The following is a 23,968-nucleotide window of genomic DNA, read 5'->3' on the forward strand; positions in this document are numbered from 1 at the left end:
ATATGATAATTTTATTAATTTTTAACAGTATAAAAAGATAAAATTGAAATAATTTTAAAAAATTAAATTTTAATTGATAAAAGAAAATACAGAACAACAAAATAAAAATATAAAAAAATTTTCATCAACTCTTTTAAAAAACATCACATTAAATAAATAAACATAAGTATTACAAATGAAATTCTCAACCTTTCTCAAAGTATAAAATAGTAAAAAAAAACTACCATAACAAATGCATTTATGCTTTAGGGTGAATTACAATTAGATTTCTAAATTTTTAAAAATTTATTAATTTAATTTTATTTTTAAAATCACTCTATTAAAATATTTTTATATATTATAATAATTTAATTTTTGAATACAACGATTAATTATCTAAATTATTTATATTATTCAATATATATAATTTTAATTATACATATTATTATTATTATTTTTGATTAAAATTAAAATATATTCTTAATATTTTTTTAATAGAAAGTTAAATAATTTAATTTTATAAAATATAAAAATATTTTAATAAATAATTTTAATATTAAACTAAAATAGTTAATTTTTTTAAAAAATTTAAAGATTTAACAGTAGTTAAATTATTGTCAAAGGTTACCTCAAAGAACAATTGATTGTTAAAAGGAAAAGAAAATTAATTTATTGATTGGTTGGTTAGAAGAGAAAAGGATTTATAATATCAATAATAAAAAAGAAAATGAAAAGAGATTTTATTTCATTGGAAAAAATTTTCCTTAATCTCCATTAATAAGAGAGATTAACTTCCCTAAACAAATACGTTTCATCCAATCTCACCGTCCGATTAAGCACCAAAAGTCCACCCACAGGTCTGTCTCCTCCATCTTTCTTCTTTTGTCAAAACCCAAAAAGACACGCTTTCTCTGTAACTGTAAAACTCCATTGAAGAACCTATACAAGCAGCTCAGCTTCTCAGTCTCAATCAGCGTAAAAGCTACCCCTTTGTGTTTTTCCTTTTTGGGTGGTTGTTTTCTTCACAAATGTTGTGGTGAAACTGCTTGCTTGTGCACAAAAATGGCTTCTCAAGATCATGTTTCACACGAAATGGCTTTTCAGTCATCTCTAGCTGTATCTGCCTCTTCTGCTGCCTCTGCTGGCCCCTCATGGCTCAGCAACGCTGCACTCCGTCTCAACGACGACGTTTTGATTCAGAACCGAAGCGAGAAAGGGGACCGTAATGATAACAAAAACAGCGGTGAAGATGAGTTGATAGATGGTGGGGGTATAGGTGGGGACAATTGGGAGAGGGCGAAATGCAAGGCGGAGATATTGGGTCATCCGCTTTACGAACAGTTGCTAGCAGCGCATGTCGCTTGTTTGAGGATTGCGACGCCGGTGGACCAGCTGGCGAGGATCGACGCTCAGCTAGCTCAGTCGCAGGAAGTGGTGGCTAAGTACTCTCTGCTTGGGAACGGTCAAGTGGTGGACGAGAAAGAGCTTGATCAGTTTATGGTTAGTGTCCTCTTTTATGTCATTTCGTGTCCACTGTTTGTGTTTAATTTTTCATTACTCCTGCTTGTTGATTGATTTCAGTAGGTTCTTTTTGAATTTAATTTCTGGGACATTTTGTAAATAGATATTTTTGCTCAATTTCAGGGATTAGGGATTGACTTTTTTTTTTGGGTTTATTGATGGCACTTGTTAGTTTCTGAAGTTTGAAATGAAAGGGAAGCCTTCCTTTATGAAATGAAATAACCCCTTTTGATTGTCTGGTGCTTTGAAGCTGATGAGGAAAAGCCAATAGTTTCTAATGGCATAATGGTACTTGTGATGTGAGTCAGAATGTCCTGGTTTTAGCATTTTTAGAGGACTAAGTTATGCTGTTTTAGTTCACAAAAATAATTGAACTTTTGGGGTGCTTTGGAGAATCTCTTTGTTGATGTTGTTACTTTTTGGCCGCTTGCTGCACGGATCAGTCCCTGGTATGCTGTTGAATTGGTTCTAGATTGAAATACAAACTTGCATTTTCTGCATAGTGCTTAATTTCAATCTATGTAGCTCCAGGAAAATATTGATTCCTTGCTGACACCTGTGGTGCTTAGTGTTTTGCTTTTACGGTTTCTTCAGATCTACCTTGTGGATAACCCTGAAAATTGAATGTTTCATCAAATAATGAAAAATTAATAAAATTTCTCAATGATAAGCTCTTATAGGTTTAAATATGTTTTGACCGCCACACAAGTGGTTATTACTGTCGTGGTAGAAGATATGATTGGCATAACTTTTCTCCTTCAGAATTTGAAACATATATCTACTTTTCTTTGTATTATTCTTATTTATCTAAATTAAGAGTAGATGCTGCATGTCGAGTGGACATATATGCAAAAAGGTTACTGAATGCTGATAAGGCACCATATTAGGAGACCAACTATAATGAGTAGCATGGAATTATATACAATAAAAACATTTCCTGTCAACTAATGAGTTTTACCTGGAAAATAATTTGGGATTGGATTGGCATTGATTCATGCTATCTTCCTTGTAGGCCAAGTCATTAAAGTGGTTTCTGGAAAGATCTATGTATCTCAAATAATTTGAGAATAGAATCTGTCTTATAAAATATCATCTTTAATGAGTTCTATGATGTTTCTTCTACAAAAATTTTCCTAAAGTATGAGAATTTGAAAAGACTTGATACTTCTGCATTTACCCACACATGTGAGCATCATGTATTCATAGTCCATAAATTCAAAAGAATAAAAGGTTCAGAGTTGTTGTCAAGGGTCATCATTGCAAGGTGGCCTTTCAGTTTCTCTGCATATCAAAATGGATTGATAAAGACGAAGTGCCTTTGGTTAATGCTTAGTTCCACAACATTCATTTTAGTGTGGGGCAGGTTTAGCTCCAACAGGGCCACAGGCTTGCCTAAGGAGCAAGGGATAACAATGACCTGTACAAACACCATTCCTTTTAGGAAAAAAAGAATGAAGAAAAGGGAGAAGGTAGATCGGAATAAAATATTTTCACTGGAATATCTGATAAACTTTTCCTTCTCATTCGTCTTCATTATTTATTGTTTCATCTAGGTTTTTACGTGTAGAATATTTAACATTGCATTGTTACTGGATTATTTTCTAAATTATAATTAATGGAACTAAACTTCTCAATAAAGTTTAAAGATAAATTTACGTAGGGATAGATTTAGTTTTAATGTTGGGTGGCAATCAATTTTCTTGAATAGTTCTTCAAGTGGCATATGGTTTAACCTTGTTTTATACTTTGTGATGGGTTAACGAGTGCATGAAGCATGAGAATAATGGAAAATTCTACAGCCCCCAATGTCCTGCAATAATAAAAAATTTTTTAATGGAGAAAATCCACTCTTCTCGTTTAGTCATGGGACCAAGTCATTAGTGGTGCAATTTTTCTGAGCTGGGCCGAGTCATTCCTGGAACATGTCACCCCAAAGGTGAGCTTAACCATTTTTTTTTCCTTTTTTTTTTCTCAGCCCTTAGCCTGAATTTCTTTAGATATGTAATACAAGTATCTATTAGGTTTGGGCTGGCTTGATGATGACTGTTTTTACAGTGATATGAGGCAAATAAGTTCATTAAATTTTAGCATTTACGATCAATTCAATTTTATTGGGTGGTTGCTGCTTAAATTGTATAGAGATGGCAATTTGCCTCATCCTCGTGGGTCCTTGTCCACCCTGGTTATATTAAAAAAAGAAAAACTTTTGATTAGAGTTTAGGGGAAACCCCAAACGTTTAAGGGAGCATTGCAGTGGGATCATAATATAATGTTTCCTGCCCCACTCTAACGTATATTTTATATGTGTGTGCTTGTGTACGAGCATGTGTAGATACTTAGGTTGTGCATGGCTCCTAGGGATTCTGAAATCTGCATTGAACTGAACTGAAGAACTACACCAATTCTCATTGGAACCAAAAAATAATCGTTATTGTAAGAATTGAACCATATCAAACTTATATTTACTGTTTACATTCAGTTTTTTTTTTTCTTCTTCAAGAAATGAATTGGAACTAAATTCCAAGAATCAATTGATATATATAATTGATTTTCGAATTCAATATATATGATTTCTTTAGATATGTTTTATAATTTCAATGAATTATGTATTTATATCAATTCCAAGAATCAATTGATATATATAATTGATTTTCGATTTCAATATATATGTTTTCTTTAGATATATTTTATATTTTTGTTATTAATGCATTGAGTCATTTTATAGTCCTTGATTGTATGACTAAATCATATGTTGGTTATACGATTTACTTTTTATTTCTTATATATATGTACTTAGTTAAATACTGTATAATGAAGAAATAGTAGAAGATAATATAATATACTATTCTTATCAAGGACTATATATAAAGTATATTTTATATTAATGTTATTATTTTAATGTTAGTATTCTTATTTTTATTGTTATTTTGATGCTAGAAATTTATTATTTTTTTTGCTTTTTTAAAATCAAAATAAGTATGCATAGTTTTAGGTGTAAAATTGATATTGAAATGAAATTGAAACTAAATTGAAGATGAAATAGTACTAAAAAAAGAATTAAAATCATATCACAATTGACTAGAACCAAACCAAAACCGAAGTTCAGTTCCAACTTCCAAGAGGTTTGGTTCCTGTTTTGGTTTTGGTTCTTGGCAGAATTGGACTTGGAACCAAAGCTGTCTAGCTGAACACCCCTAGTAAATACATATATTTATTCATTCATGTTAAGTAAAATTATTTATTTAAGTTTTTTTACTTTATTATTATATAAACTATTATAAATACAATTTTTAATCATATTCTTTATTACTTGTTGCTTTGAAGATTCTCAGTTTCGTGTTAAGAAATTTATATTTTTCTTTTTAATAATTTGGAGCAAGTTCTACAATATATTGTATGTATTTGATGAGAAACTAATACATTTCTGTTGTTTATACATCATTTCTATATTAAATTTGTAAGGTTCTTTAAAAAATAAAGATCATATAAATTAACTTGTTTTCAATGCAGATACATATACATTTTTGAATTAGGTTTGTAACTAAAAAAACTTTTTTAAAGATCATATTTGGGAATAATGAATTGGGTTCCCCAGTGGGACAGGGATGAGGAATAAGTTTTTTACCCTGGCAGGGTGTAGGGCAGAATCATAGATTTTCTTTGAGGGCCAACGCAGGGATGGGAAGGCATAATCCACCTAAATAATCTTCTGATGCCATTTCTAAAATTGTACATATACAGTGAAACTATAGTTAATAGTCTTTTCATAAAATTCTTAGTTCATTATATGTTATATTAATACACATAGTTAATGTTCATATTTTGGCAAAGCAAATGACTCCCGTGTAAATAATAATCCGTATTCCAATTCCCTATATGTTAATGAGGCTGTGTGGTAATGAAGGGGTGAGTATTGGTTGATAGCATTAAATCATTTACATGTCCTATCTATCCCCTTTTCTCCCTTTTCTGTAAATTGATCTAGTAGTTATGAGAATTTCTGTGGTAACGATGTTTGCTGCATGTACTTGTATGCATGATGTGACAGTATAGATTCACCAATCTCAAACTCATTGATCTGTAAATGATACATATCTTGTCGCATACATATATAATTATGTCCTTTTTCTCTTTCTTGTAATCAAAATACTTGCATGTTATCATTTTGTTCTTTTCATCTAAATGTTCTTACCCTTCTGCCTTTTTTTGGTTCCTTCTGATGTAGACACAGTATGTTCTGTTACTCTGTACTTTCAAAGATCAATTGCAACAACACGTTCGAGTTCATGCTATGGAGGCTGTAATGGCTTGCTGGGACCTTGAGCAATCTCTGCAAAGCTTGACAGGTAATTTTCCCTGCTCCTCCTCTTAGATATCAGTAAAACATTAAGCTTTTTGGGCTGGATATTGGAAAAGAAAATAACTTTATTTCTCTGAACATTCAGGAATCATACTACTTTCTTTTTGGGTGCTTCTGTGCTCTTCTATTATGCACATTTCCACTTACTATTCAGATGTCATACAGTTTTCTTGCCTCTTTGTAGGTCACTATTGTTTTTCTTGATCTTGCTGTTTAACTTTTTTCCTTTACTGCTACTTTAGATGCCTGCTTCTCCATCTAAACATATACCATCGATTTGACATCATATTCAAATATATTTTCAGTATGGGAATGGGATAATGAACATGTTTGAGATGTAATTAGAGGAAAAGAGAGGAATACAAGTTATTAGCCTGTAACATTAACTTCAGGAAAGTGGGGAGGAGGAATTGAACAGACTTGAATGCCCAAAACCCCTGGCTGCCGACAAGCAAGGGGTGTGCACCCTTTGAACTTTTAAATTATGAATTAAATCATATTTAAAATAGATATTTTTATAGTATATGAAAACTTATTCTTTTTAGTAAAAGCATGAACTTAATTAGTAAGTATACATAAATCATAATTAAGTGTTTTCTTATGTCAGTTTAATAATATCTTTTATTCATTTATCATTCTCTTTTTAAAATAAAATAATTTCAACTTATTTATTTTTTATTTTCAGGTAATATTTTTTTAGAAATTACTGGCTGATAGACTTAATAATTTGGTATTTAATATTAATTTTCAATTTTATAATTTAATATAAAAAGTATCTTATATAATATTTTTGTTATCCATAATTTATGTGATAAATAATTTTATAGATCTATTTGGGCCCCAAATATTATTTCCATCCATGCCATTGTTGATAGGTAAAGAAGATGATGTAATCAAAGCGTAGTAGGCATTGAAGATGGGAAAATGGCTAAAGTTCTATTGGAGTAATCTGAATCTTAGTTTTTTTCCCCTTCTTATTTGAGGATCCTCTGGTTGTTGTATGGTTGCTTTTTGTGTTCATACTTTTTTTAGATTTTTATTGAAAGTTTTTTCTCATCTAGCATTCAGGTGAGCCATGTGCTTTGGCTTGCCCATGCTAAAAAAATGTGTGGGTTATGAATTCTTCTTCTTCTTCTTCTTCTTCTTTTTTTTTCTTCTCCTTTTGTGCTTCGATTTTACTGTGGTTAGTCACTTTTAACATTGAAGTTCGTTCACTATGATCAAATTAAACTTTTGGTAATACAACTAAACTAATAAATTCCTTTAGTGCAACTGCATTATTGCTGTCCTTGACATTTTGGAAAAACATTGTTTAATTAAAGAATGAAGCTGACACATTTTGGAAGCAATACATCTCCTGTAGTATCATCATCTCTATTCCTTATCAGGTTTCTTTTGTATCCTTCTCATTAACATTTCCAGTAAACTGTCTTTTGTTGCAAAGCCTTAAATTACTTTCCATGGAAAGTTGGATTGAGCTCGGATTCCTATAGTCTTGTTGCTAAGAGTAAATGAAGAAGCGGTTAATGATCCTAATATTATGATCTTTCTGCCATTTCAATTTTGCCTGTATTTCTGCATTAACTTTAGGACAGATTGGAACTGCTAACTTAGAACTTAATTATTATGTATGGCAGGAGCATCACTAGGTGAAGGCTCTGGTGCAACAATGTCTGATGATGATGATGACCTGGCAGACAGCGACACCAACTTGTACGATGGAAGTCTGGATGGGCCAGATTGCATGGGATTTGGTCCTCTTGTCCTCACTGAAAGTGAGAAGTCATTGATGGAGCATGTAAGGAAAGAATTAAAGCACGAACTAAAACAGGTAAAAGTACATAACATTCAGTGGTATATGGATTTTGAAAATATAGTGTGGCTCAGCATGTTTCTACTTTTCAGGGTTACAAAGAGAAGATTGCGGACGTTAGAGAGGAAATTCTTCGCAAGCGAAGGGCTGGAAAATTGCCAGGAGATACCACCTCCCTCTTAAAAGCTTGGTGGCAATCACATTCAAAGTGGCCGTATCCAACCGTACGTATGATGTGATATCTCATTTATTGGTTTCACCATTTTTTTCTTCTGTAGTTCCTCACTCTTGTTTGCTTCAATTTGGTGTAGGAGGAAGACAAAGCAAGACTAGTTCAGGAAACAGGCTTGCAGTTAAAGCAGATAAATAACTGGTTCATAAACCAAAGAAAAAGGAACTGGCACAGCAGCCCTTCAGGATCTACCACGAAGAGCAAGCGGAAGAAGTAAGCATATTTTTATCACATATCATTTTTTTTTTAAGAGAAATTTACTATTTAATTTTTATGTTATGAGGAACTCACGAGTTGGTGTTTGGTTTTGAAAAATACATGAAAAACGTTCCTGACGTTTTAAAATATTTACTAATTAGTTTCTACGTTAATTTTAGCCATTAAATATTTTACTATTTAGTTCTTGTATTTTGAAAAAACTCATTAGTTGATCCACCAGTTTTATAAAATGTCTACTAATTAGTTTCTTCCTACTGATGACATTTTAGACTTTTTTTGCAATACTAACGGCTAAATTTAAGTGAGAGATTAATTAGTAAACTTTTTAAAATATCAGAGATATTTTAATATAATTTTTAAAATTGAGAGACAACTAATGAGTTTTTCCATAACATAGAGGTTAAATAGTAAATTTTCCTTTTTTAAATTTGTTTGAACCTTTTGCCAATGGTAATCGGGGGAAACAAGTTTTGCAGGTGAAAGTAGTGATGAATAAGACAGAAAACCTTGACCAAAGACTAGTATTTTTGCTGCCTTCACCTGGAGAACATCATTACCATAGCATGACAGCCACTGGAATGAGAGACAGTATATGTACAAAAATAGCTTGAAAAGTTCTGTTTGGATGTCCATGTCCATGTCCATCAATTGCCTGTACAGGAAAGTTAAGCCTGGGAAAAGACTTTGCCATTAGGAGATGGATTAAACTGAGGTCCCTTGTTAATTTGACCTAAGTTTTTAAAACACAAGAACCTGATATTGTTTGGATGTCATATTTTTTTGGCACAGACCTGGAAGTTTATAGTATTTGCTTTATGCTTCTATGTATGTGATGAAAATGGCTATAAGTTATCTGTTTATAATCTAATTATCTTATCTTTGTTTTATAATTTCTTGGAGAGAGAGACAGAAGGAGAAGTGAGGCTCACTGCTTAGTTTGTTATTATTATTAACTCTAGTCTATATAGAAGTTCATCATTCTTCTTATTTTGAGGATCAGCAAAGTGTCTAAAGCCTAGACGAGAGTTTATAATAAGGGATAATTACTATTGTACCCTTTTAGTTTATCCTAATTAATTAAAATATTTCTGTAGTTTTAGAATTATATAAAAATATTCTTATATTTTTATTCTGTTAATTTTAATCTATTTCACTGTTAGTTTTTAGTCAAATATAAAAAAAAAATTGATATTTTGATATTCTGTCCTAATTAATTAGAATATTTTTTAATTTTAAAATTATATTAAAATATTCTTATATTTTTATTTTATTAACTGAAGTGATACATATTATTTTTTTATATATTTTATTTATTGGTTAAAATTAAAGAATTTTTTTGTCTAAATTAATCTCGTATTAAATAAAATTCATCACCCATTTCGCTATTCATCAATCTTATCAATTAGCTTGTAAACTCTCTATTATTGTTAGTTGTAAATTTCTAGTTTTTGATAGAAATATGGAGAGATGTAAGAGATTATGAGTAATTTTAAAAGTATAGAAATATTTTAATTATTTGAAAAAAAATTACTAAAAATATATAGAAATGGACAAACATTTTTAAGTTAAGAAAATAAAAATATAAATGTATTTTAATAAAATTTTAAAACTACTGAAACATTTTAATTCATAATAAAATTACAGTAATTATTTTTTATAATAATAATAAATTTAAATAAATAAGGTTTAAATTATATTTTACATTTTAGATTTCTGAAGTTTTAGGGAATAATAAGGATGTATAAATAAAAAGTAGTTATCAAGGGTCTAATTCTCTTTTAAGCAACAATGGAATCTATCTTTCCAACATAGTGTTATTCTCTTCTTGCAAGGTAAAGTGAGAAAATGAGAGATGTATAAAGTTTGATATAATTAATTAATATTTTTATTATATTATTAAATTTGCCTAATTAATTTCCCTTTAAATTTTTATCTCGATTCCCTTAAATATTAGTCTTGTAATTTTCATCTCATTTCACTACATTTTCTCAAACAATCACTCAATTAATTTTTTTTTTCAGTAATTCTCGCTCAATTTTATTTTTTAATAACCAATTATACTTTAAATAGTATTTAAAAAAAAATTAAATGATTGTAGAAAAAACATTTAAAATAGATGAGCAAAAATAAATAAATTTATTTTGTTATTCTTAACTATAATACTAAGTATCGGTTGATTCGATTTATTATTAAATTAAATCATTCAAAATTTAAATAATTAAATTTATTAATTAAGTAATTTATTAGTAAATTATAATTTTAAATTAATTTGTTTAAAATTTAAACAGAATATGACTCCGCTCTAAATATATTATTAATTGTATAAAAGGTCAAAAGAAAAGGGTTGCCGGTTAATTATATCTTTATTTATTTATTTATAATTCATAGTCCTAGAAAATTCTTTTTGAATTGATTACGACTGTTTAAGACTTTTTCTCAAAAGTGTTTAAAACAAAACAAAGTGTTCACATAATTTTTAAAACATAGCAAACCTCTTAGTTTACGAATTCATTTGCTACTGGTGAAAACTTAGTCTGCATTGATTTCAAAAAAGATAAAATGACGGCTAGTTTCATTAAAAATTAATTTTCATTAACAAAACAATGGCTTTTCTCAAAACAAGGGGCTGAAGTGATATCATGTTACTTCAAATTTTAAAAGTCCAAATTAAAATGATTTATTCTATTAATAACTTAAATTTTTTAATTAAAAAAATATTTTTTATTATCTCAAATATTTCTTTTCTTTTTTCATAAAATAAATTAATTCTAAATTATAATCTAGCAATTCTTTTCTAGAAAAAGATTACCATTTAATTTTTATAATATAAATAACATAGTTAATTTTTTAATTTTGATAAATATACATTAAAACAATATCTAAGATTTCAAAAAATTTATTAATTAATTTTTATATTAATTTTAATTGTTAAGATAATAAAAAAATATAAAATACTCTTGACTTCAAAAAAAAATATAAAATACTCTTTAATGACCGCTGGATTTCGGTCATCCAGACTAAGGTAAATTCTGGAGAAAGAAACAGATTCGAAGTCACCATCCAACATTTGATTAACGCAGATTGGACTGACTAAAAGTCCAGACTTATAAAAAAGGAATTTAACTCGTTTGAAGTAATAAGAAATAGGAGAGTAGGTCCAGCTATACCGTGACTATATTAATACGAGTGCCGGAGGAAAATTAATGGACTGTCTGACGAGGATGGGTAGGCATGTACGTATAACTGTGCGTGATAGAGATAAATGTGATACTGTAGCAGAATGACGATTATGCGTTACTAAAAAATAAAAGAAAAAGAAATACAAAGAAAAACGTTATCCATTCAAACTAAACTTTTTTCATAAATAAAGAACCCTATTCCTTTCTGAATTTTAGAATATCACTCTAGTATACATTTTTACAAAATTAAAGGATTAAATTAATAAATTTTTTTTTATATTATATGAACTAACTTTCTGCTTGTTTAAAAAAATAATTTGTATTTGAAAAATATTTTTTATAAAAAATATTTATTTAAAAAAATTATTTTTTAATGAAATAACTTATTTTTCATTACTTAATTTTAATTTTAAAAATAAAATTTATTAAAAAATTTATATATAAATAATTTAATAAAAATATTAAAATATAAAAAATGACTTTTAAAAAAAAGTCAATTTTTTAAAAATGAATTATTTTTTCATTTAATTTAAAAAATATTTTCTATTAATTAAATTTTTTAGACACTTCAAAAATTAAAAAAATATAAAAAATTTTTTTAAAAATTTTTTTTATAAAATAAATAAAATCTAATAAAATATTTAATTGTTAAAATTAATAAAATAATTAAATATTAAATATTTTAAAATTTATAAATATTTTAATATATTTTTTAATATCAATTTACTTAAATTAGATCAGAAGTGAATTATTTATTTATTTATTTATCCAAGCTAAAGTCCATTAAAGATGAGGTGCAAGGCCTGAATACAAGAGGCTGATACATCAAAGCAAACAGAAACAAGCTAAGGGCCCAAAGATAATTAAAAAAAATAAATAATAATAATAAAAAAAGGTATGGTGCGATGAAGTTTCCTGGTCGCTTCATTGTCCTTTCTGTTTTTCTAACTTTCACTACTACTAAATCGTCAACACACATCATTTCCTAGAAGGTGGAGTTAGGACAAATGCTGAATATGATTTTTTTTTTCTATTTTCCAAGAATATTAATTTTTTTCTTGAAAACCCATTAACGTTTCGGACCCATCTCCATTTCCTCTCCCACAATCTTTTAATGCCTTGTCTCTGTCTTTCTCTCTCTTCTCTTCCTCTACTTCTCCTGTGTTCTTTATAAACGATACATTTTTTCTCTTTTCACCGCTCTGGTTCCTCAGACAGCACTAGCAAGAGAGAGAAGAAGAAGAAGAAGAAGAAATATCAATGGCTGGTATGCTGCCTGGTGTTGAATGTGCTCGTCGGAGACGGTTCCATCAGAGCAGCGGTGATTCAACCGGTGGCGCAGCTGCCTTTAGCTCAACGAGGAGGCCTTCTTTTTGCTTGTATACAAGCAACCATGAAACTTCTCATTCTTCAATCTCTTCTCTGGTAACCCTCTCTCTCTCTCTCTCATGTTCCTGAATTTTAATTTTTCTCTGTTTATTGGGTTTTTGGCGATTGTTACTCTGGTTTTGTCTTTGTTTTGATTGAATTGAATGAAAATTTCTTTTTTTTTTTTCCTTCAAAAGAAAAAGCAAAGGAGCATATCAAACCAAGCTTACGAGGATGAGAAGCTGGGAGGATTGGCAAGACAAGCCAAGGAGAGATTAGATGAAAGACTAAGAACACAGAAAAAATCAGCACCCAATAGGTAATTAATTAAAAATATGAATTTTCATGGATCCAAATTAAAATTCATTTAATTGAATTTTTTAAAAAAAAAAAATCTTGAACTTAATTAGGCATAACAGCAAAGGAAGCTTGAAGGTTGGAGAAAGCAGGTCGATGGCAGAAGGAGACTTGCAGACAGAGGTGTATGGGTCAAAGAAGAACAACAATAGAAAGTTCAATTGGAGCAGATTGAGCTGGAAAGCCACTGACCAAGATGACTGCACCATCTGCCTTGAAAGGTACAAGTCTGGTGAGACACTGGTGCACCTACCATGTGCACATAAGTTCCATTGCAGATGCTTGGTGCCTTGGCTGGAGAACAATTCTCATTGCCCTTGTTGTAGATTGCAAATTCATGTTCAGTTTTCCTAATAATAATACTCATATTTTTCCTGTATAACTCATTTATTATTTATATTTTCAATAATTTTAACATAATAATAATTATTATTTTTTTATCAAACGTATATTTTAATACAATATATAAATACTTACAATTTTTAGATAATTATAATTTTAATTAATTATAAGCATTGATATTAATAAAGACTATGTTTCATAACATCAACCAAATGATTTTGAGTGTTTTTTTTTTTTTAACTGAAAATTGGGGATAGAAAGAGTAGAAGATGATACTCTTAGATGTATTATTAATGTTTTTTTTTTTTAATTAGAGATTGAGCGAGTAGAATTTAAAACTTTTTGATATATTCAGATACACTTACTATCGTACTAAAACTCGGAATGTGATTTTTCATATTTTTAAATAATATTATATATCCGCAAAATGAAATATAACCAATAATGTCTTAAATGTTATTAAATGCTTCAAATCAAAATCAAGCGAGAGAAATAATAATAATAATAATAATAAATCAAAGTTTGAAGAGGTCTACAACATATTTTTTAATAATTAACAATGCTTCAAATCAAGAACAAGAAAGAGCAAGGAAAAGAAACAAAGTTTGAATGGAAAAGTTTACAGATTTATATATATAATAATAAATTTCAATTGATTATATTTATATAGTATCTAAGAAAAAATTTAGGCCAAAAATTTAATTTTTTTTACTATTTTTGTAATTTAATTTAAATTTTTAAAATTTAATAAAATTATCCAAAATTATAAATTTTATTGTAATTATATCTAAATTTAAAATTTAAATTATTTAAATTAAAAAGAGTGTGTCTGTGGATTATTTTATTATATTTATATGCCATGTAGATAAATTATTAATAAAAAATTTAAAATTTTTAACTATTTTATAATTTAATTCAAAATTTTAAAAATTGATATAATTTAATTCAAAATTTCTAAATTTATTTGCTTTCATCCCTGTCTAGCCTAATGTAAAAAATATTTGCCACTCATTCTAACAAAAATTATAATAAATCTCATATTTATTGATTTATTATATTTAAATGATTTATTATTTTCTAAATACTTTATTAAGTGTCCATCACAATAAATTTTACTATATTTATTATAAAAAATCATGTTAATATAATAAAAATAAAAATGAAATTTTACTGTTTACCGTTGTATTATTAATTTTTTAATACAGTTTAATAAAAATTATTTCTATTGAATAAATATTTTCTTTTAACTTTTCAAAAAATCAAGAGTTTCTCTTGTTTTTAGTGAAAAGAAATAATTTACTTATTTCAATTTAATTCATTTACTCTCTGAAAAGCCATTTCTCAACAAATAACATATTTGAATTAAATAAAACCTTATATATATAAAAAGAAAGTATTTATGAAGGAATCGGAGGGACAATAACCATCTATTGAAAAACAACAATAACCATCTTTTAGATAGAGGTGACAAATGGATTAAGTATAAGACAGATTTATATCATTTGCAAGCATTTTGAATTTTTATTTTGAACGAATTCAAAAGGAATCATATTAAATTCCAGATTATGGATTACCCATCAAGTCATTATTAAAAGAAAAAAAGGTTAGATTCCAACTAAAATGGTATATTATCCACCGTTTGAAGCCAAAATGTTTTTATTTATTTTATTTTTAATCAAAATTTCAATTCGCCGAAATTAATTCAAATAAATTAAGACACAGTTTGGTTGGGTAAACTAAGAAAGTTGCATGTATAAAGAGAAAGTAATTTATTTAGGTGGAATTTGATAAGTTGTATTTTTCTAATTAAATTCTATAGTTTTTATCAAATTATCCTTTAATTTGTTACACTTCAAAGTATATTATGGGTGTTATTTTCTTTTACGACTCATAAATAATTTTATTTGATAAATTGATTTATAAATTTATAAATTAAGCCAAACACAATCTAATTAAAGCAAATTAAATAGCGAGTCGAATCAAAATTCACGACTTGTACTTTTAGGATGCATAAGGGATTAATTTGCTGGAAAGCACCATACTACCTTCCTTGTAATATGCTTCTATTTGCAAGATTCATTTGCTGCTGATAATAGATTTGGGTAACCCTAACTTCCACAAAAATTCAATGCAATCCCTTTCAGAAGGGAGCAGATAATTTTTGTTTTTTTTAGCAGATGAAGAGGTAGTGATTTTTGTCTTAGGAGAGAATTATACGTATTTATTTTTCTAAAAATAATAATAAATTTAGATGTTAAATTCTTATCACTTCCAATCTTCAATTAGCATCACTAATCCATCATTTGTCAAAATCTAACCTTATTTTCTAGTTTGCTTAGAGTACTTCATTGTCCTTCTTTGCTCTAATCAAGAATTGACACCCTTGCATAAGTGCAGACATATGATGTAATAAGTAATATGATAATTTTATGCGTACTAATGTTGTAAATTAAATGAAAGTGCTGTTAAAAATCTTTAAGTTACCGGCACATATTATTAATAATTCTTATTAATAATGGAGAATTATTATTTAGTTTCTACGATATAAAGAAATTCACTGATAAGTTAAATAAAAGTTGAAAAAGACCAATTAAGGTCTCGAAAGTTATTCATCTAAGGTCTTATAAGTTGGCCAAATTATATGGCCGAGTCATTCCTCACTCTTGAAATATTTGTAGTCTGAGAAAATTTTATCAATAACAGTTAACGATGTATTTTTTATGTGTTGTGTTATTCAGTGATAAGGAATGATGTGGTTGCCTTCTCCAAAAAGATTAAAGAGCATTTATTAAAGGCCACAAGATGGAAATCTATCAGGGTATAATCCGAGTGTTAATCCCGTTAAAAGAGCATCTTATGCCAAACCATAAGGTGGGAAACTATAAGGCCACAATCCAGATGTTAGTCTTGCTAAAAAAGACATCTTATGTTAGGCCACCAAATGGAAATATGTTAGGCCACCAAATGGAAATCTATCAGACTATAATTCGAGTGTTAGTTTCGTTAAAAAAGATATCTTGTGCTAGGCCACAAAGTGGGAATCCATCAAGCTATAATTCAGGTGTTAGTTCCGCTGAAAAAGACATTTTATGCCAAGGCTACAAGGTGGAAATCCGTTAGGCCATAATCCGTTAGGCGAATTCTCACTAAAAAAGATATTTTATGCTTAAACCATAAGGCGAGTATTCGATAGGCAAACCATAAGACGGAAATCCGCCACGCACATGATTAGATGTTAGTCCCGATAAACAAAAGTTTCAAGACCACAAGGCAGAAATCCGCCAAGCACATGACTGGGTGTTAGTCTTGATGAACAAAAGTTTAAAGCCACAAGGTGGGTATCCACCAAGCGAGTCACAATGTGGGAATTCGCCATGCACATGACCAGGAGTTAGTCCCGATAAACAAAAGTTTCAAGGATACAAAGCGGATATCCACTAGGTCAGCCACAAGGTGGGAATTCTTCAAGCACATGATTGAGTATTAGTGTCGATAAATAAAAGTTTAAGGCAATAAGGCAGTTATCCAATAAACGAGCTACCAGGCGGGAATCCATTAGGCAAATGACCGAGTGTTAGTCTTGCTTCACAAGAAGTCTCTAAGGCATTTTATGCGCAGACCATAAGCCGAGTATTAGCCAGACCACATGACTGAGTGTTAGTCCCACTTCATAAAAAGTTTCTAGAGGTATTTTATGCCTAGGCCATGAGGCAAGTGTTAGCTAGGCCATGTGACTGGGTATTAGTCCCGTTTCTCAAAAAGTTTCCAATATATCCTATACTAGACCATAAGGCGAGTATTCGCCAGGATTATAATTCGAGTGTAAATCCCATTTTACAAAAAGTTTCCAAGGCATCGTATGCCAGGTCATAAGGTGAGTATTCGCCAGACTTATAATCTGGGTGTAAATCCCACTTCGCAAAAAGTTTCTAAGACATTGTATGCCCAGACCATGAGACGAGTGTTAGCTAGACCACATGACCGGATGTTAGTACTGCTTCGCAAAAAGTTTCCAAGGCATTATATGTCCAGGCCATAAGGCGAGTGTTAGTCAGGTTACGCGAGCGGATGTTAGTCTTGTTTCACAAAAAATTCTCAAGGTATTGTAAGCCCAGGCCATAAGGTAAGTGTTAGTTAGTCCACAGGATTGGGTGCTATTCCTATTTTGCAAAAAGTTTCTAAGGTATTACATGTCCAGACCTTGAGTCGAGTATTTGTCAGGACGCATGAATATCCGATCAATTAGTCGGTGATCCCACCAAATCTCTAGGAAATGCAATAATTAATTCCATCTCCTTACAATATAAAATCTAATGATCGCAAATACCAAGGTACACAATTCTTACACAATTACTTTTGAGTTTTAAGCAATTCCTTATATTCGCTCCATTTTTCAATTTACTGATTTGAGCATAGGAGTGACAGCCGTAGACATCAACCGCCTTATGTTCTCTTTCTTATAAATTGACCAATTACGACACAACTCTAATTTAGCTACAATATCAGTTTTATTTTAGCAACATCAATTATTCATATGTATTATCTGGTTAAAATTAAATAACTTATGAATTTATTTTTTTGTCAATTCATAATAAATAAGAGTATGTTAGCAATTAATCAATAAATTAAAACTCATAAGATATATTGCTATTTATAATTTAAAAAGTAAAAGAAGAAACAAAAAATAAGAGAGGTTGCAACGTCCATGTATAAACCAATTGTAGATAAGAGACAAGATTGATTGAAAATGATTAGGACTTGTGATGTATTTCATGTTAGTGTGGGTTAATAAGTGATTCTAGTTGAACCAAACATCACTATCCATCCAATTCATTTATCCCATCTTCAAGTTACAATGAAAAATAATGCAACCCTCTAGTCCATAAAGTGGGCCAACATTATTTGAATTATAGCCTGGAAATTTATGAGATATCTCAATCTAAAAAAAAAAAAAATTAATCATTACAGAAATGTGTGGTTAGATTTTTTTTAAAAGAGATTAAGAATTCGATTTTGATGAATTGATTAATAATTCAGTAGAAACACTTTACCCCTTTAATAGATCGACCTAGTGCGAGCATGACACTATCCGTAACTGTAGAACAAAGAAAACTTACTTTTTAGGCTTCACACTGATTTGGTTTGCTTTTGACAACCATGCACATTTATTATTTAAACTAAATGATATTTATATAGTTAGACTCTGTTTCTTAATTTTTTAAAAAATTATTTTATAAAAATATTTTTCATATTTTTTTTATATTCGAGGCATTTGAAAAATTATTAACAAAAATATTTTTTTATAAAAAAAGAATGTAGTTTTTAAAGAAAATGATTTCTTCTTTAATTTTAAATTCAAGCATTTTATTCCTTTTGTAAGTCTTTTTGTTATTACTCTATATAAATTTATTAAGATATATATATTATTCTTTTAAATTAAAACTATATAATAGAAAATAAATTATTTTATTAGAAAATATTTTTAATTAAATTTAAAAAATAAAAATATTAAAGAATTTATATATAATAGTATTAACAAGATTGTTAAAGTCATAAAATGATTTTTTCTTTTAAAATAAAAAGTTATTTTCTTAAAAATAATTTATTAATTAATTTTTAAAAATATTTTAAATATTAAAAATAAAAAGAAATATTTTCTATAAAACAAAAGGAAGCTTAGTTAAGGATGATACTATTGTTGAATAGGCAGATGTTATCTTTTTATGTCACTGGCCGCGAAAGTAGAATTTTCATTGAAAGTGGACAAAGGTATATAAATAATTTTTTTTTTTATCTCTTTTTAATTAATTGTTATTTTGTATTCCTTTAATATTTTGCTGCTTTTGTTTATTTAAAAAAAAAAGAGTTTGTTTTTATTACAAATGCTAATATAGAACTTTTCAACTTATTATCTTTTTGTGTGGATTTCTCTACTTTCTTTTTATACCTCTGTTAGAGAAAAAAGAAATCAATTTGCCAAGTATTAGGTTTTGAGTTATAAAAAGATAATTTGTTTAAGGGTACAAATGATAAGGGAGAGGACAGGGAGAATAGGCGAAAAACATCCTTTAATGATGCAGTGATGGGTGATGTGCCGTTGGGGTTTCGAAGCAGCAGAAAGAACTGCTAAAGGATCCCTGGAGTTCTGCTCTAATTACCAAAGTATAAGTATTTAGATGTATTCATAAATCACACATTATCTAAAATTAGAGGCAATAAGACACCCAATTGTTTGGCTACAGTCTCTAACATGAAACCACCATAGGGAGGTCATGAATTTAAACTCAACAACTCATAATTCATTTGCACTGCTGGCGGATTCCAATTTGTGGAGCACCAGAACATGGTTAATGAAGGACGATTGAGACCTCCTTCCCACGCACCATTCAAATCAATGGCATAAAGAATCACAACAAAAATAGCTTGTTTTTCCATAGCCATCTCATGGGATTGCCAATTGCTCAGCTGAATGGATGATGGGCTTCTCGTTTTTCTTTCAGCACTCGAATGATTTTTTTTTTTTGGCCGAATTTGGCACTCAAATGATTGGATGGGATTTGCCTGAAATAGAAGGCAAAACAAATGAGAAAAGCTCTCGCGCCCAAATGTATAATTTGTTCATTCGCGTTATTATGAAAAATTATTTTATTCTCTTAGTTTTATTTTTATTTTATTTATTTTTTAATTTTTAAATTTTAAATAATTTAATTTTTACAAAATAAAAAAATATACATATTATTCTTTCAATTTTTAATTATTAAATAACTTAATTCTTATAATATAATAGTGCATAAATATCACATGTTACCTATAAAATTTCACCATTTTAAAAGTTAAATGAATAGATGGAACAAAATTAAAGTTAAGAAGGTAAAATAATTTTTCACATGAAAAGGTGAGTTGAAAATTATGTATTTTTGCCATTAAATTTTTATTGATTGGTACTGATTATATTTATATACACTTATTAAACAATCTATAATAATTAGGAGAGCTCTTCCAGAAAATTCTATAAATAAATAAAAAATTATTTTTTAGTTCCAAAAGTATATATAATTAATAAATTTATCCCTACATTTTTAAAATTCAACACTTTCGTTTCTAAAATTTAATTTCATCAAAATCTAATATCTCTTTATCAAATTTCTATTAAGTTAATAATTTAAAAGAGATTAAATATAATTTCAAATGTACCCTTATTAAATAATAAAATAGAAAAATTACTACTTAGTTCATATGGTATGAAGAAACTCACTAATTAGTCACTCAATTTTAAAAAATACATTAAAATATCTTTAATATTTTAAAAAATCTACTAATTAGTCCATTCGTTAATTTTATCGTTAAATATTTTACTATTTAATCCCTATAGTTTTGAAATACTTATTAGTTGGTCCCTCAAATTATTAAAAAGTTTATAAATTAGTCTCATAAGGAGTATTTAATATTTTTTGTTAACATTTAATGACTAAAATTAACAGAAGGACTAGCTAGTAGACTTTTAAAAATTTCAGCGGCATTTTAATACACTTTTCAAAATTGAGAAATCAACTAGTGAGTTTCGCCATACCATACGATCTAAGTAGTAATTTTTCCTAATAAAAACTCCTTCTGCCCTTCAGATTCTCAGATTTCTTTCGTCTACTTACCACACCCTTTTCATTTTTCATGTCTAACCCATATCCAAAGTTACAAAATTTGTATGTTAAAAACCTACTTTGCAATAATTGAGAAGGAGATGAAGTATCAACTAGTGATACGAGCGACTGACGATGCAAGCAGCAAGTGATGTGAGTAATCAGAGATGTAAGCAGTGAGCAACGAGCGATGCGAGCAGATGGAGATGGGAGTAGTGAGCGATGCGAGTGGCTGGAGACACAAGCAAAAGTGACATGAGTTGTTGGAGACGCAATCAACGAGCAATGGGAGTGGCTGAAGACACAAGCAATGAACGATGCGAGTTGTTGGAGATCCAATCAGTGAGTAGCCAAAAATGGAAGGAGTGAGTGACGTGAACAGGAGGCGCATCGAGCGGCAAGCAACGAGAACAACTAGCGACTCGAGCAGTAGGCAATTAGAGTAGCAAACGGTAAGCAGTAATCGACAGTGAGCGATATCACAAAACCAACTCCTATTGAGTTTTAATTTTTTATTTTTAATAATTTAAATTTTATATAATTTGATTTTTATAATATTTGTTGAATTTCAATCTTGAATTTATTGAAGTTTTTATTTGTTTGTGGAGAATGAGTTTGAGATTTTCTTCTTTGGATTTTCACAAAATGAAACCTTACAGACTAAAGCATTGGATTCAAAAAATAAAGGGCCAAATTTGTTAATTATATTATATTTTAGAGACGAAAAAGTATTTTTTCCTAAATTTTTATTGTACTTATTGAGTTTAAATTTTGAATTTATTGAAGTTTTTATTTATTTGTAGAGGTTAAGATTTTTAGTTTGTTGCTTTGATTTGTAAATGAGATTTTGTTGATTCGATTTTTTAAGAGGGACCTATAAATTTGCAGCAATTAAATTTTAGGGATTAATGTGTTGAGTTTTAAAATGGGTAGTTTGGTTATTTTTCCTGTCACCAACGGTATTTTTGACAGAGGGACCTTTAATTTTGACGAAATTAAATTTCAAGTATTGAAGTGTAGGGTCTTAAAAATAGAGAGACAAATTTGTTAATTATGCTACCTCATGGGCAAAAAAGTAATTTTTTCTTCTATAAATTATTACAACAAAATTGTTATTTCACCTGTCATTTTGTCCTCAATTAGTTGACATGGGAGAATTGTTGAATATTAATAAAATGTCCTGTTTTATTTTTGTTGAGAAGTGCAACATTCTGGGTCAAGGTGCTCTGTTTCATTAAAGCTTTATTCTCTGCACCGTTTTTATTTCTTTCTTCTATGCATCGTTTGATGTTGTTTTTTCATTCCCCCGGCAAGATGGAGACGGGGTTAAGATTGCAGTCCTATCTTGTGTAGTAGCAATTGACAATGAGCAGCTAAAGATTTTGTGAAAATATCTGCAATTTGAGATCAAGAGGGAATGTGAATAGGCTGGATAAACCCCTTTTTGAGTTGTTCTTGAATAATATAACAGTCTATTTCGAGATGCTTTGTCCGTTCATGAAAAACTGGGTTGGTAGTTGTGTGCTGAGCTGCTCTATTATCGCAATACAGGTGAATCAGTAGAGGATGTGAGATATGGAACTCGCTTAAAATGTAAAATATCCACTAAATCTCGCATACAGCTTGAGCCATACTTCAATATTTAGCTTCAGCTGTAGATATGCTAACTACATTTTTTTATTTTCCAGAAAATGAGAGATTATCCGAGGAAGACACAGAATCCAGTTAAGGATTTTCTAGTGGTAGGACATAAAGTCCAGTCTGTATAAGAAAAAGCTCGTAGCTTGAAATCTAGTTTGGCAGTAAAAAACAAACCTTTTTCGGGACACCCCTTCAAGCATTTATGCACATGCATTGCTACTTTTCAATGTAATACTCGTAGTTGTTGCATGAATTGACTCAATTGTTGTGTAGCATATGTAATGTTAACCCTAAATATAAAAGCCTTCCAACAAGTTGCCTATAGTGTTATGGCTCCTTAAGTAGGTCTCCTTTTTGGCAATTAACTTAATTCCTTTAGGAAAGGGTGTTGCATTAGGTTTAGCATTGCTTAGTCTCACATCTTTCAAAATATCAAGCACATATTTTCTATGGTTAAGAGATAAGCCTTATGGTGACGTGGCCACTTCAATTCCTAAAAAAATACTTCATAACCCATATATTTAATTGTGAATTTATTGTCCAGAAACTTCTTGACATGTAAAATTGAATTTTTCACAAGCACCAACAACCAAGACGTCATTACATAAATAATAAGTGCTAAGAAAGTAGAATTTTCACCTCTGGTAAATAAGCAATGATTAAAATTGGATTGATTAAAGCCATATGCTTGTAGGTTGGATGTTAATTCTTTGTTCCATTGCCTCCCTTCTTGTTTTAACTCATGCAATCTTTTGAATAGCTTATATACTTCTCCTTTTGCATTAGTGTATCCTGGAGGGAAAATCATATACACATCTTCATAAATATGCCCGTAGAGATAGACATTATTAATGTCTAATTGATGGATAGGCCAACTATATGTTGCTGCAATTGCAAGAAAAATTATCACAGTTACTAATTTTACAACAGGAGAAAAAATATCATGAAAGTCAACTCCGAGTACTTAACTAAAACCCTTATCTTCTAGTCTTGCTTTGTATCTATTTATGCTTTCATTTGTCTTCTATTTTATTCTATACACCCATTTGCTACTAATTGCCTTTTTTTTTTTTCCTGTAGGTAGCTTAGTGAGAGATCAGATTTGATTTTGTTGTACTGATGTAGAACTCAAGATCAACTCGTAATAAACTATTTTAAACACACACTTAACAAAGAATGAGGCAAAAATATTTTCCAAAGATTACTTTACTACACCCCTAACTAATCAATGGATTAGAAACGAAGATTATGGAGAGATAAACTAGTTACAAACGCCACAAAGAAAACCTTGATAATTTTCAAAGGTTGCTTTACCACACC

The 23,968-nt window shown here is 29.2% G+C and overlaps 2 protein-coding genes across 2 annotated transcripts; both read left to right on the forward strand.

The window, feature by feature from the left end:
* Positions 1-792: 792 nt before the first annotated feature.
* On the forward strand, positions 793-8,952 carry LOC110617272 (homeobox protein knotted-1-like 3). Its single transcript, XM_021759952.2, has 6 exons — positions 793-1,479; positions 5,726-5,846; positions 7,498-7,691; positions 7,766-7,897; positions 7,985-8,118; positions 8,593-8,952. Exons 1-6 carry the CDS (start codon positions 1,042-1,044, stop codon positions 8,618-8,620), a joined length of 1,047 nt encoding a protein of 348 aa, XP_021615644.1. The 5' UTR covers positions 793-1,041; the 3' UTR covers positions 8,621-8,952.
* Positions 8,953-12,399: 3,447 nt separating this feature from the next.
* LOC110617274 (probable E3 ubiquitin-protein ligase RHY1A) lies at positions 12,400-13,407 on the forward strand. The gene is made up of 3 exons (XM_021759953.2): positions 12,400-12,728; positions 12,869-12,990; positions 13,082-13,407. The coding sequence occupies exons 1-3, from the start codon at positions 12,564-12,566 to the stop codon at positions 13,380-13,382; spliced, it is 588 nt and encodes a 195-aa protein (XP_021615645.1). The 5' UTR covers positions 12,400-12,563; the 3' UTR covers positions 13,383-13,407.
* Positions 13,408-23,968: the final 10,561 nt, after the last annotated feature.

Source organism: Manihot esculenta, chromosome 6, assembly GCF_001659605.2.
Source record: "Manihot esculenta cultivar AM560-2 chromosome 6, M.esculenta_v8, whole genome shotgun sequence".
NCBI lineage: Eukaryota > Viridiplantae > Streptophyta > Magnoliopsida > Malpighiales > Euphorbiaceae > Manihot > Manihot esculenta.